The sequence below is a fragment of the Rhinoraja longicauda genome, chromosome 20, assembly GCF_053455715.1.
Source record: "Rhinoraja longicauda isolate Sanriku21f chromosome 20, sRhiLon1.1, whole genome shotgun sequence".
NCBI lineage: Eukaryota > Metazoa > Chordata > Chondrichthyes > Rajiformes > Arhynchobatidae > Rhinoraja > Rhinoraja longicauda.
The window spans coordinates 31479642-31493939 of record NC_135972.1 but is presented as its reverse complement, the minus strand read 5'-3'; the positions used below and the strand labels follow the sequence as shown (position 1 = coordinate 31493939).

Below are 14298 nucleotides of genomic sequence, written 5' to 3'. Positions count from 1 at the left end.
GCTGAAGCAAAGCTAGGATGTAAAATCATCTGATTTAGATATCCAGTTGATTGAAGGCCAGTTATTTCCCTTCACTGATAGCGATTTTCCTGGTGTTCTTTGCAACGTTTGATAAGGATTTAACCTCAGTTTTGCTTTCCAGTGCTTCGGCGAAGTGTCAAAGCAATATTTTTTTAAAACATACTATTAAAATACCATTAAAAGTCTGAAAAGGGGTCTCGACCCGAAACATCACCCATTACTTCTCTTCAGAGATGCTGCCTGTCCCGCTGAGTTACTCCAGCATTTTGTGCCTATCTTTGCTTTTGATTGTTCAATAGTTGCAACCGCAGGAAACTGTACAGCGATACCCTGGGATTTGTGACCATCCTGGGAGGAATGATTACGCCACAGCTCCACTACAAAATGTAAACTCGCTCAATGACAATATTTTTCCACATTTCCTTATAATCGGTGCGCTTGTTTTGTTCACGTTCTGTCCTGCTCGTACACTATCGCTATCTTTCAGTGCAATGTATGCATTATTCACATAGACTAACTTCTGTGTTACATTTCAGTATAAATAAACTAAGATTGACACAAAATGCTGGACTCAGCGGACAGGCAGCATCTCTGGATAAAATGAATGGGTGACGTTTCGGGTCGAGACCCTTCTTCAGACTATAAATAAACTAAGGTTTATCAAGGAATTAATATCCGTTAGTTTATTACCTTATTTACACTAAGGAAGTGTCAACAGTCTTTAGGGTCGCCTTTTTTGCATTCTTCCTGTTGATTCCTAATGTGGACGTTGCTGGATTATCCGCACGCAATGTCAGCATGTCTTATGAGACAGTTTAGGTCGTCCTGATGTGTCGAGCGATAATTGAATACTGCTAAAAAGTAATGATCGCGTTACCTGTGCGTTATCTGGTGCCCGGGTGCAGAAAGCGTCGTTATACATTCGTTTGCCAAGTTGCGAGAGGAAAGAAAATCTCATACAGCAAACAGCAAACAGACTGAAGGCAGACAAGCATATTGTTGCAACTTAATGGTGAACATTTCAAATGATTTAACAGCCCCGCGGAATAATGATCATCAAACATCGATCATAAACGGCACTGAACTACCTGGCAAGATTGCAATTGTTTTGCAAATCTCTAAAATAGGTTTATATTCCACTTGCACTGTCCTTCGGTTGTCGTATCTTCAAGATAGAGGTGATTCGTGTTGTCAGCGGCGTGATTTAACATGTCTGAGTGATCGTTCGGGACCCTCCGGGGTGGTTGTAAATGTCTTGTTCACTCTGAATCAACAGAATGATTTCAAATTGCACCTGATGTTGGAATTCCGATTCGGACAACTACAGCTTTCCAGTATTGCCTCTTTTGTGTGTGTGTGTGTGTGTGTGTGTGTGTGTTTGTTGCTTTAAACTGTCTCGCGTCCTATCCTCAATAGAAGCGTGATCAGAGCTGCTGAGTGTGTGTTGCCACTTGTCACACTGTTTCACATGAAACGTTAAACCTTGGACCCGTCTGAAGAAGGGTCTCGACCCGAAACGTCACCCATTCCTTCTCTCCTGAGATGCTGCCTGACCTGCTGTTACTCCAGCATTTTGTGAATAAATACCTTCGATTTGTACCAGCATCTGCAGTTATTTTCTAACACTACAATGCAATCCGTGCTTGCAGTCCAAGTTTAAACTTGTGGAGTCCACTTTTAAACACGCGACATACTCAGAAGTATGATCCTGGCGGAAAGGAGTTTAATCAAATAAACAATTAAACTTCGGCGAAGCGGAAATTGTTCGTGGTTTATTTACGCTACCGATAGGAAGATTTCAGGATCTTCATCATGGCACGTATTTCCTTATTAAACGCTCACTTAATTTCGCAATGTAAAAGACATTTATCTTCCACTAAAAGATCACGATTACAAACTCAATCTCGACGCACACTTTGCCCCTTCTCGAGGTGAGAAATTAAACCGTCAAAAACTGCGGTAAAAACAACTCAACAGCGTGCACGTATGTTATCCTCAGTACCTGACAACATTCATACGAGCACGACATCCATGTGCATCATCAACACACGAGGGAGTGAGTGGATGGGTTTCCAAATCTATTGATTTATTTGAAAATGGTATCCAAAGCGAGGGGTGGGAAATTGAGGATAAAAATACAAAAACATTAGCCCTGACCCTTAAAAAAATATTTCTGTTCTCATGTCGAAAGTTATGCCAAATGAATAATCTTTTTTTTAATCAATATTTTCCTTCATATACAATGGCAAGTTAGGCAAGTTGTCGAGCGGATACTACTTTTCAAGGATGTTGTCATGTGTTTGTCTTGTACTGAAAGCTATTCAACATACCTTCCTTAAATATTTCGAGAAATGTATGCAGCGATGTGGCTTTGTTTAAAACTATTTTAAGCCAACCCAAACATACACTGTTTTAAAGCTGCGTTTAATTTGAATGTGATCGCTGAGCACATGTGTCAATTGAAGACTCCCAAAAAATTGTATTACCTCCAAGTGTTTACATGCTGAAAGTCACAATGTAGGTTCCCATAATCGCTGAGGAATTGATCCATGTCTTGATACCCGCACAAACCATCACCACACACACTCCCTAATCTGTTCCCATCCCACCTCGGTGGATTTTAGTGAATCACACGAAGTCGTGCTGCCCATCTCTATATTATATCGAAACAAAAACCCAGAGAAAGATGTGTCTCAAACATCTTGTCGGATTTGCAAGCTGGCTGATCTGCAGATATGCAGACGAAATTTCAAACAACACAACCTATCGAGTAAAATGCTCAATTATATCGAATACTGGACATGTTAATCAAGCTGATGATCTGGCTCTCTTTATTTTTCCGCACTATCCCAGAGATCTACACTAAACAACCTGGTCTAATGTCTTCAGGTAGTCAGATTGTTATCCACTCTATTGATTTATTCGGAATATATAAACGTAATGTTCCACTCGGCTTTACTTGGCAAAATAAGGGTTTGCGCGCGGAGGAGCGAAGTGTCAAAACAATATTTCAAAACATACTATTAAAATACCATTAAAAGTCTGAAGAAGGGCCTCGACCCGAATCGTCACCCATTCCTTCTCTCCAGAGATGCTGCCTGTCCCGTTGAGTTACTCCAGCATTTTTGCGTCTAACTTCTATTAAAACGATCAACAAGGTTCTACGTTTAAGGAATTGAGGAAATATCATGGACAATACGACGTAGAATTTGTCTTTGACGGAAACCAAACGCGGGTTGTTTGTAGCACTGTCGGCGAAATAATCAATATGAACAAAAAGAAACAAAAACTCGAGGCTGAAGCCTTTGCACAACCAAAGGCACGTTGCCGTTTGGTTGCAGCTAAGGGCTGTACTCTGGGTGGAGAGTACGATTCTGGCATTTGCATATTCATTCGGTTAGGGGGAGGCTGCGTTCAGTTGGCCAGCGTCTTTACTCTATATAGGGCTCTTTCACCAAAGCTTACCCACGGCCAAACGCTGCAGTTTCCATCTGAACTTATTCTCAGCCAGAAAGGATCCCCTCCTGACCAAGACTCTGCGGGAACCTCCGAATAAATTGGTTTTTGGATGATTATGGAATTTGCAAATGAGAATTTCCCTGCCGTTGGCCATTACTCGAAAGGGAACGAGTATTACGTGGGAGCAGAGGCAACCCTAGAACAGGTCATGGGCAGCATGGAAGGGGGAACTTTCTACAACAAGAATGCTTCAAAACGGATCCACACTTTTCTGAACATGGAAAGCAACGAGCCTCACGAGAGGCTTGCAAAGGCCATTCACGAGGACGGTGCCAACGGTAGGTGTGAACTGCCACCAACCACTATCGCCCGCAATGTAACTCGTTCGCAGTATGTGTGCTTCGGTTTATTTCACGGGCAGGCCATCAAAAATAATATCCAGAAAGCACCCTGTACATTTAAGTTATTCACCGGTCTGCTTACATTGCGCACAGTTGTTGTAATTTATCTTAAACGCTGCTGCGCAAATAATTGTCATCGTTTTTATATATAAATCTCCTTTTGAAGAATGGTGACTATTGCTTTCTGGGACTGTCTCCTCCTAACCATAAGTGGCAAGCAGGGATTGCTGTTTATTCTGGTGGTCCCTCGATATGGAGGGACAAACCAAACTATTTATCTTGTTTCAGTAATCTATTGTGCAGTCGGTGGAACATGGCGAAAGTTTTTCACAACTCTAATACAGCTAGCTACACATAAAATCTCCGTGACCTACTTTGTGACCTCAAGCTGCAGTTGAATTTTTAAGATCTAAAACTTTCGACAGGCTAATTTCCAGTGGTCCGATTAATGCGGTATTGAGAAAAAACTAATCATCGATACATTGTATTTGCTGCATTGAAAGACGACTAGCTGCTTGTTATTGTTTTTAAATGACAAATCCCTGAAGTAAACAACATCTGGGTTCTGTCTTAAAACTGTTACAATTTGTTTCGTTGGGTTGCTGTTGTTTAAATTAATTAAATTATTGCATCGTATAGGGAGGTGCATTCCCAATCTCGTTGTACCCCTGTACAATGACAATAAAGATATATTGTATTGTATTGTATTGTTCTGTCCCGTGCCTCGGGGTCGAACCCACACCCCTACGGATTTGGTGCTTTCTTTATTATTTGGGGAGAACCGCACCAAAAGGAAGGGTTCCATCATCTATTGCAAACCAGTCCTAAACAATTTCGAATCCAAGCAGGAAATTACTCGTCGATAGTGCTTTACATGCCTGGGTATCTGGTATTCTATGAGTTGCAGCCAATCCGCCTTGGGTGGGGTGGGGAGGGGTTGTGCTGTATATTTTCAGCGTAGTCCCGGTCTCTACCTCACAATAATTATTTGAAAAAAATCTCTTTTGATTCAGACAATTCAGAAAAGGAAGGCAGACCTTGTTGACCAAGAAACCGTGGTATAATGGGTTTCAGTAATGATAATCAATTGTCTGGAATAATCAAGCTTTTATTTAAATCCTGCCAAATCTATATATATATATTTTTGTTTTATTATAAGCTGTCAATGAAAGTGCCCTCGCTTTTCATTGCCTTAAGAATGAGAACAGTTTAGCCTGTGACTCCGGGCCCAAACTAGTACTGGGATATAATTTAAGTGTTCTGCCGTGTTGTTTGAGGCGGTTTACACTGTTCCAGCAAATAGCTCATCGTAATCATATTAGTCGCGTTATTTGTGATGAAATATCTCGAGATTTCTTTGAAAAATAAGTTTAGGGTATTATTTTCTTTTAACTTTGCATATCAGAATTATAAATAGCCGGTCAGGCGTTCGATTAACCTTAATCAGTCAAAATATTGAAATTCTTCAAAGATTTCTACACCATTACTAAATAAGAACGGCGAGCATTTGGAAGAAACAGGTCTAATACTCTGTTACTTTGCTTTAATGGTAACCTTAGCGTCAATATAGAAGTACCTATTTCTTGGATTGATAATGGTTCTTTTATCTTTAGATATGTTTTGGGTGAAATGTTCAGAATCTCACCTCATCCAATGTGTTTGTAATGCACGGCTATTAAAAGGACGTCCATTTCTGAGTGTAAGTTCACAAGACCCCGCCGTCATTATCGCTATTTCCCCCCAGTGGAATATAATGAACCTTTAAAAATATACACGCATCGTTGTTGCGTAGTTATCAAATGAACTTGATCTGTCTTCTACAGGCGAAATAAAATCGGTTTTGCATCAAAATGACCAGAAAATCGCAGCTGCCGGCGCTAAATTTTATTGAATTGCCACGAGTTATCTAAAAATGGACATTGAAAATTCTGCTTTTATTCTTCAACTTCTGCAATTGACTCGACAGACAAAAAAAAATCATGATTTTTCCAGAGGCAATGAATAAAATAATTATATATATATATATATATATATATATTTATTCCAACGTGTTTTCTATGGACATGAAAACGTGCACTTTGTAAGGTACGAAAAGTTGGCCTGGTGAACCTGTTTAGAATAACGGCCTGATGGAGCTTGAAAGGCAAACGGCACAATTTTACTCGATGTATTTAATTGTATTTATTTGTCGGGGGCTCATTAAACCGCGCTTCTTTCTATGCCAAAATGAACAATGTTCTAATTATCTCGTCCAGCTCTCAATGTGAAATTAGTTGTGTCCTTGGCGGAATAATTTCAGCACTCGAAGAACCGTCGACTTCACTGAATAAATCTCATTGGGTTCTGATGTCAGATGAACACGTTACAGTCAGAAACTTTTTGTTGACTGGCCTCAGGATATGAACATTAAATCATATTTCCTAATGTAACATCATTTTTTAATGTAATACATGCAGAATGGTTAGTTCACAGTCAATTGATTGCCATATTCGATTATTCTTTTTTTTTTTTTTACATTTTCTGAACCTGTGATAAATTGTTTCATTCTCAATTTATGAAAATGAAATTGAGAATTTCATTCTCAATTTCCCAACTGGGAAATTAAATACTTCATTTAATTAGGAACTTGTATCAACTTCTAAGAATGAAGAATCATTTTGAGAGAGTACTGCAGCATGGAACTGGCGTGTGAACTGTTCAAAACCCAGTAGACCTCTTTCTTTTAATCAGATCTGGTTTCAATTGTCGTTGATTTCCTTTCATTGTACCTCCCGACGACCAGGCTGCGACTCGTTAGTTCCCCAAAACTAATGTGCAATCGCACTGGGGAAGCGAACATACCCCGGAAAGTAGTCATTCTTTTCGAAGCCCATGCCGCGAATCGAAATTTAGCCTAAACTCGGGACACGGCTGGGGTTTAGGCAGCCTCACCTGAAACCGTAACATATCATTCAGGTGGAATGCGTAATACTCTGGGTAATGATATGAATTACAGTCTGAGCATCATTAACTAGTTGGCGTTGCAGCAGCCGACGGGGGATTTAAACTCGGTTCTCAATTACAATGAAACAGGCAAAGCCTCCCTCCTTCAGCTAATATTCGGACTGTGTTCAGTTTTCACGCAGGGGTCATCTTTTCTTTTGGAAGAGTTGGGTTATGGATAGGAGAGAGCAAGGGATACTTAAAGAGCGATTCGCCCAATGAGGGACCTCTAAATAATTAATTTACTGGAAACTTTTATCAATAGACAATGGAGTAGGCCATTTGGCCCTTCGAGCCAGCACCACCATCCAATCCTTTCGTTTCTGTGTCCAGGATAACAGTACGCATTGTGATTACTAAGCTTGTGTTGGAAATATTCATCTTCGATATGTTGCTACTAGACCCGATAAAACGCGAAAAAACACATGCATATTCTTGCCGAAGTTAAACACAAAATGCTGGAGTAACTCAGTGGGACAGACAGCATCTCTGGAGAGAAGGAATGGGTCCAGACCCTTGTTCAGCATTTTGTGTCTATGTTCGGTTTAAACCAGCATCTGCAGTTCCTTCCGATGCAAATTCTTGCCGTTCTGTGCTCGGGCACAATAGTTCATTTAAATGAAATGATCTCCAGAGAAAAAAAATAATAATGTAGGGATGCGATTTGTTAGTTTAAAGTAATAAAATCGCAATTTCGACAAACGGAATACAAACAAAAAGTGAGATACTGCGAAACGGGGCGAGGAACGAGTGTATCTTCTACAAAAAAACAGCCATTACTCCAGTCATTGAGGTTATGGGTTGTGTTGCCACAACTAATCTGCGAGTTTTACAACCTACAACGAGCAGGCAGCGATAACAGGGTTCAGAGCTAATACGTTGCGGTTTACCTTTGAGGAACATTAAAGATCAAGAATTTTTCAACAGCTCATAAAACATACAAGCGGCCTCTGGGATCTTTCAGAAAACGGATTATGTTTAGTGTGAGAAAATGTGATGATGCTAAAGGTGAAAACGATTTTAGAGCTGGAACATTATTGATAAATTAACAAGGGCCATGGTGACAAATAATGAGCAAGAAATAGAAACAAGAAGGGGAAGCTTCCATCTTTCTCTCTGGTAAACATACCTTTTAATATGGAAAATAAAATGTATGTAAACGTTGTGATGCCATTTATCCGGTCATGCCTTCACCTGTAGTGTTTCAACTTACACACGATCAGAATGAAATTCAATATTCCGGAGATGTTATTTGTTACATATCAGACAGTCCTAGTTATGCCTTTAAGAGCCATTCAATTAAAAACAGCGCCAGCGTTAATCTGCTTCAAATAAGTAAATTCGATGTTACTCTGTGCATATGGTTCAGTCAAAATTCTGGTTTATTTCTTAGTATGATTATATTTTATTGTTTTTAATGAGACAACAGAAATTAAATAACATTCGCAGATTTAATATAAGCCCACCACAAAAATATATATTTTGGCATATCTTCTCTGAAAATGTAGCATTTTGCAGCCATACCTCAATTAATTTCCTCATGTAAGGTAATGATTGATTGTAATGTATCACTTTGTTCCTCCCTATTTTAGTTGTGGCCACCTAAACTGTGTGAGTGTCTGTACTGTAAATGTATAAGGAATGTCTACCAATAAGAAAATCAAAATCGGAGGTTCATTTTCCCTAATATTGTGTGTGTGAGCGCACTTTCAAATTTATGATACAAATACTGTGCTCAATCTTTTCAAGATGACATCTGATTTTGATGATAACTATTTTAATTGATCCCTCTGTTTGACACTTATTTAGAAGAACACTTAGAATGACATCTTATAGTTTTTCTAATTCCTTCTATTCTTCCCTCTATCTTTCTTTACAACTTCCAATAGCCAGAGTAGTAAATATATTACCTCTGTAAAATTTACAACGTGGATAGGTATCTGTCAGATCTCCTAAGTCGGTCCCCTCGGATCAAGGATGGTTTGCTTCTATTCCAGTCCAATGGGTTCGAAAGTGGCTGGTGAGGCCCATGTGAAGTATTGGACAAAGGGGTAGGTTGGGAGATGGTTACGCAGGGGTTTTGTAAGTTCTCGATGAATGGATCCGTGATGCTCAATGCTATCCCAGATGCCCATTTTGTCATCAGCCAGGGATTCCAAGAGACACCAGGAATGGTAGATGCCGGATTACAAAACAAAAAAGACAAAGAGCCGGAGTAACGCAAGGGATCAGGCAGCACCCCACGAGTCAGCGGGAATGTTGCATTTTTTCCTGAGGAGGCTTGAATCTATTCCTCTGTCTGCATGGTAATGTCCTCCAGTGATCAGGGCACGGAAACTCTGGAGATTTCCCTTTAAACAATGCTGCTGGTGATCTTATAATATTAAAAAATATATCCTTTATAACAGAAAATAAGTGTCATGTTTCTTCCGGGCATTCTAGTGTCTTCCGATCTGAAAGCTGGCTTTTGTGCCCCATGGCTTAGCCATGGCTGCATTTAATAGATAAAACAGCTAGATGGGAGCAAGGATTGTACGGTGACTTTTCATGAGAACACAATTCTTGTTGGAATTCTACATCAGAGATTTGGTTGCTAGTCCTCTGATGCAGGTTACATACCATTTCTATTTTTGACCATTTTTTAGTTTTCGTCATTGTAAAATTTTACTGTTAACCATTATTGTGCTTTTCCATGGCCTTATTGAGATGATTATGCTTTTTCCGTGAGCACTTCATTGTACTTCAGTGGTTGTAGTTCATTTGTCATTGGTATTGGCTTATTATTATGAATTACTGAGATATGATGAAAAACTTTGTTTTGTGTGGCATTCAGGTAAATCACACCACACATGATTAAAATCAAACCATACGTATCTAGCACCATAACCATAGAAACTTGCCCCGTAACTTTGTACTGTAGTAATTAATTGACCAAACTTTAACATTAACACCCATTTGTAGTATTAGAGTAGAATCACAAAGGAGCACGGCACAAAACATGAATCATTCAGCCCACTGAGTGCTGCAAAATTCTAAAGAGCACTCCAGTTAGTCCCATTAACCTGCACTCTCCTGTATTCCTGCAATTTTCTTTTTTTCCCATTTGTTATTTATGTGATTTTCTTCTAAAAACTGCCATTGGATCTATTTCCACCATCAGGGAATGCACTTCAAAGCTCAACACCTGATGTGGAAAAAATGTATTTCCTCTGTTGGCTCTGGTTCTTCTTGTCATTCACCTTCAATCTCTGCCTGGTGGTTATCGACTTTTCATCATTGGAAACAGGTTCTTTTTTTTCTCCATCCAAGCCACTTATGATGAAATATATCAATTAAATCTCTTCTTTACAGAAAATAACCCGAGATTCATCAACCTGTTTTTGGTAATATCTTCCTTTTTCCTTTCCAAAGCCTTCGTATCTATGGTGTACAGAATTGTAGGCAATTGCGAGCTGATCCAGAATCATTGTTTTACATTTGTTGCTGGGTTCAGTGCTCTGAGCCTCTGTATAAAGCTCAAGATCACATTTGACCTATTCACTGCTTTGTTAATTTGTCCTGCTACCTATTATTTACAAGAGTCGTTACCTCAAAAAGACAGCTAGCATCATCAGAGAGAGACCCACACCACCCTGGCCAGACTCTCATTTCACTCCTGCTATCGGGAAGAAGGTATAGAAGCTTTTAAACTGTAACATCCAAGTCAAGTCAAGTCAATTTTATTTGTATAGCACATTTAAAAACAACCCACGTTGACCAAAGTGCTGTACATCTGATAAGGTTCAGAAGCAGCTTCTTCCCCACAACCATCCTGCTTTTAAACACCACAAACACCAAATAAGCTCTGAACTACATAGTCTTGCAGGTATTATTTTTTACTCTGCACTATTATTGTTTGTTTATTTATTTCTCTGCTATATATATATATATATATATATCCATATACTATTAAAACTCAGATCTTGTATGTATATATATTTCACTGATGTCGGCTGATGTCGGAAAAACGGTAAACCGTAGCGCCACAAGTTTTGCACCACCTTAATCACAACGCAGATAGCTACTAGAAAATGATATTTTTATTTAATTTGGTCGTATATTTTTTAAGTTAAAGAGGTTTAAAAGATAAAACGTTTTTTTTCTAAGCCTTTTATTGAAGGCCTTCAGTGTGTGACGTCACAATGCCCCTGTGAGATGAGCTAGAGCTGACTGGGAAAAGGGGAGGTCCCCCTCCCTCCCCTCTCCACCCTCACTCCATCCTCACCTCCCCCCCTCACCCCCCCTCTCTCCCCCCAAGCTCCCTCCCCCCTCCACACCTCGCCCCCCCCATCTCTCCTCACCCTCCCCCCCTTTCTTCCCCCATTCCCTTCTCCAAACCTCAATCCATGGTGTGGGGAGAGTAAGAGTGGGGAAGGGGGAGGAGAAAATGGGGGGTGTGGGGACGGGCCCAACGGGCCCTCTTTGCTAGTATATATATATATATATATATATAATATATATATATATACATATACATATATTCTTACTTGCAGCAGGACAACAGATATTTAAACAGAGTACTCTGTAAACCCCATTATTAACAACAAATAAGTTCCCCCCCCCCATCTCTCCTCACCCTCCCCCCCTTTCTTCCCCCATTCCCTTCTCCAAAACTCAATCCATGGTGTGGGGAGAGTAAGAGTGGGGAAGGGGGAGGAGAAAATGGGGGGTGTGGGGATGGGCCCAACGGGCCCTCTTTGCTAGTATATATATATATATATATATAATATATATATATATATATATACATATACATATATTCTTACTTGCAGCAGGACAACAGATATTTAAACAGAGTACTCTGTAAACCCCATTATTAACAACAAATAAGTTCAGTTTATATGTATCTATACATATATATATATATATATCGTTTTATATATATATATATATATAGATACTGCCTGGCCTGCTGAGTTACCAGCATTTTGTGAATAAATACCTTCGATTTGTACCAGCATCTGCAGTTATTTTCTTATACTTATATATATATAAACTGTACTTTTTTGTTCTTTTGTTCATAGTACTTACAGGGTACAATGTTTAAATATCTGTTGTGCTGCTGCAAGTAAGAATTTCATTGATCCCTGTTTCAGGACAAATAACAATAAAACATTCTTGACTCTTATGTCTCTGTTGCTTTGCACAATTTAACTCTAAACCATCTAGCAATTATTATCTTTTCACTTTTTTTCTGCACATTTTTTACTCTGAGGTTTTTTACCCACTATTTTTTACCCACTGTTTCTGTCCTCAAAAGTGTTTATTAACTTACCGTGTTTTGTGCTGAATGCATTTTTGACATTGTGATCTTTGCCGCAAATCTAAGTTATAAATGTTAAATGTAAATAGCATTGGTTCTTTATTTGCTGAATTATTGCTCCTCATACAGAACTCCAGCAGGAATTTAGTGGATGGAAGATGAACATATTATTTTGCATCCTTAACTGATGACACTCAACTTTTGCCATGTGGATTAATTTCACACCAAAAGGATGAATCCATAAAAACATTTAAATTATCCCAATTCTTGCATTGAATTTTGTTATGGTTCCTTTTTTTTTAAGGGTCTTACATATCATTCCGTTCTTAAACTTAAGAAAGTTTAATTTGACTTGCTATTTCCAAATGCTGGCAGACCAGTTGTTTATTTTTTTTCGTATTACAGATGTTCAACATCTGCAGGGTTTTATTTTACTTTTGAAGTTGCAAATTTTTTTCCATCCGTTATCGAGGACATAGTTGACGAAGGACGTGTGTGAATTGGTTCCTGTTTGAGATGTTCTCTTGTTTTCTTTCTTGCCCAGCCAATTATGGCGTTTCAAAGCCAATGGGTCCTGCGGCCTGCTCCGACCTGCCGAGACCCATCGAGAACTACTGCAACATGAAGGTGTCACCGTTGAAAGGCCTGGAGGAAAAATCTATCATGGATCAGAATGTTGACAAGAGTGACTCCAATGTGTCCAGCACCAAGAAGAGGAGAAATAGGACAACATTCACCAGTTTACAGCTGGAAGAACTGGAGAAAGTGTTCCAGAAAACCCATTACCCAGATGTGTATGCTCGGGAACAGCTGGCTCTTCGCACGGAGCTCACTGAGGCCAGAGTGCAGGTAAGCAACTAAATCAAACACCCCTACCACTCATTGAATGAACCTGTTTACGAAAAAGCATTAGGTGAATGTTTAGTGGCATGGTTGTTTACGGCCATACTTTAAAATGTGCCTTCAGTATGTGATGTGCGATGCTCTCATAACTTTCTGAAATAAAATAAACTCAAATGACCGTTGTAAAATCTGTTGGCTCAGATTTTGTGCTAATGTTAGTGAGGTTATCGCTGCGCTTTGTTTGCAGTGGATTAAATCTAACAGCAACTTCCAGAATAAGCATGTGACTTATTAAATCATAAAATGCATAAGTTGCTGCTTGAGTTGCTGTCGCTCTTCCCAAACGTTTGCTGCACCAGTAACTCGTTAATGGATTCAGCATTGAAATTCCTTCACGATTGTGAAATTACACCTCTCACCAATTAATAACTCAAAAGCAAACGGGTTTAAAAATGAGGGCTTGCTGCATTCGGCCACGAGTGAATTTGTTAACGGCATGATTAATTTTGTTAAGTGGAGCCCCACTGCCCCTACTCACTGTGTGCCATTAAACGCCAGGCTTACCAAGTTTAGATCTGTTGTATTTATTGAAATTCCTGGCAGTGTGCTTTCATACTAAGTCATGAGGCACTTATGGAACATTGGCCTTGAACAGTGTACGTGGGATGCCTAATAAGCCTTGCCCTCAAATATCCTCTGAAAATCTTCCCTGCATTTTTGCCATGTGCCAAAGCAGTCAAGATTTTCTCTGCTTCTGAATGGAGCTAACATTCAGAAGTAATTAAAGATATTAAAATTCAAATAAACAATTAACATTTTAAAAGGTATTGAAAAAAAAAAAAAAAGAGCATCATCCAAATAGACTTTGAAATATTTAAAAAAGTTAAAGCAAATAATTAAAATTTATAAATCTTACAAATTATTCATGGCAGACAATGTAACCTTGTGTGGGATCTGTTAGCAATTTCTCCAGTTGGATACTGCAGAGTCTTGTCAACCCGCTACCCGATTGCTGGACTCCATGTGCAGCACAGTTGCAGAGCACAATTGTAAATGTTCTCGAACATGTCCACCTGTGTCACAATTTACACATATGTACAGAGGTCCAGAATGTGACTGCACTTCTGTGCTGAACCATCAGCCAAGCACAGCACAATTTATACAGTGAATTACTGCTCAACACCATCTCCAGTTTTGAAAAAATTAATTAAAATAACACACATTCTTCAAAAATTAAATGATGTTTAAAAAAAATCCTCTTTCTTACCTCTCGCGCTTAATTCCAAAAAC

The 14298-nt window shown here is 39.2% G+C and overlaps 1 protein-coding gene across 1 annotated transcript in view; it reads left to right on the top strand.

The window, feature by feature from the left end:
• The first annotated feature begins 3589 nt into the window (after positions 1 to 3589).
• alx1 (ALX homeobox 1) overlaps positions 3590 to 14298 on the top strand; it is a 13611-nt gene continuing 2902 nt past the window's right edge. Inside the window, exons 1-2 of the mRNA XM_078416667.1 lie at positions 3590 to 3818; positions 12710 to 13014. Of these exons, the coding sequence (XP_078272793.1) occupies positions 3590 to 3818; positions 12710 to 13014 (534 nt within the window). The remainder of the gene's footprint in view (positions 3819 to 12709; positions 13015 to 14298) is intronic.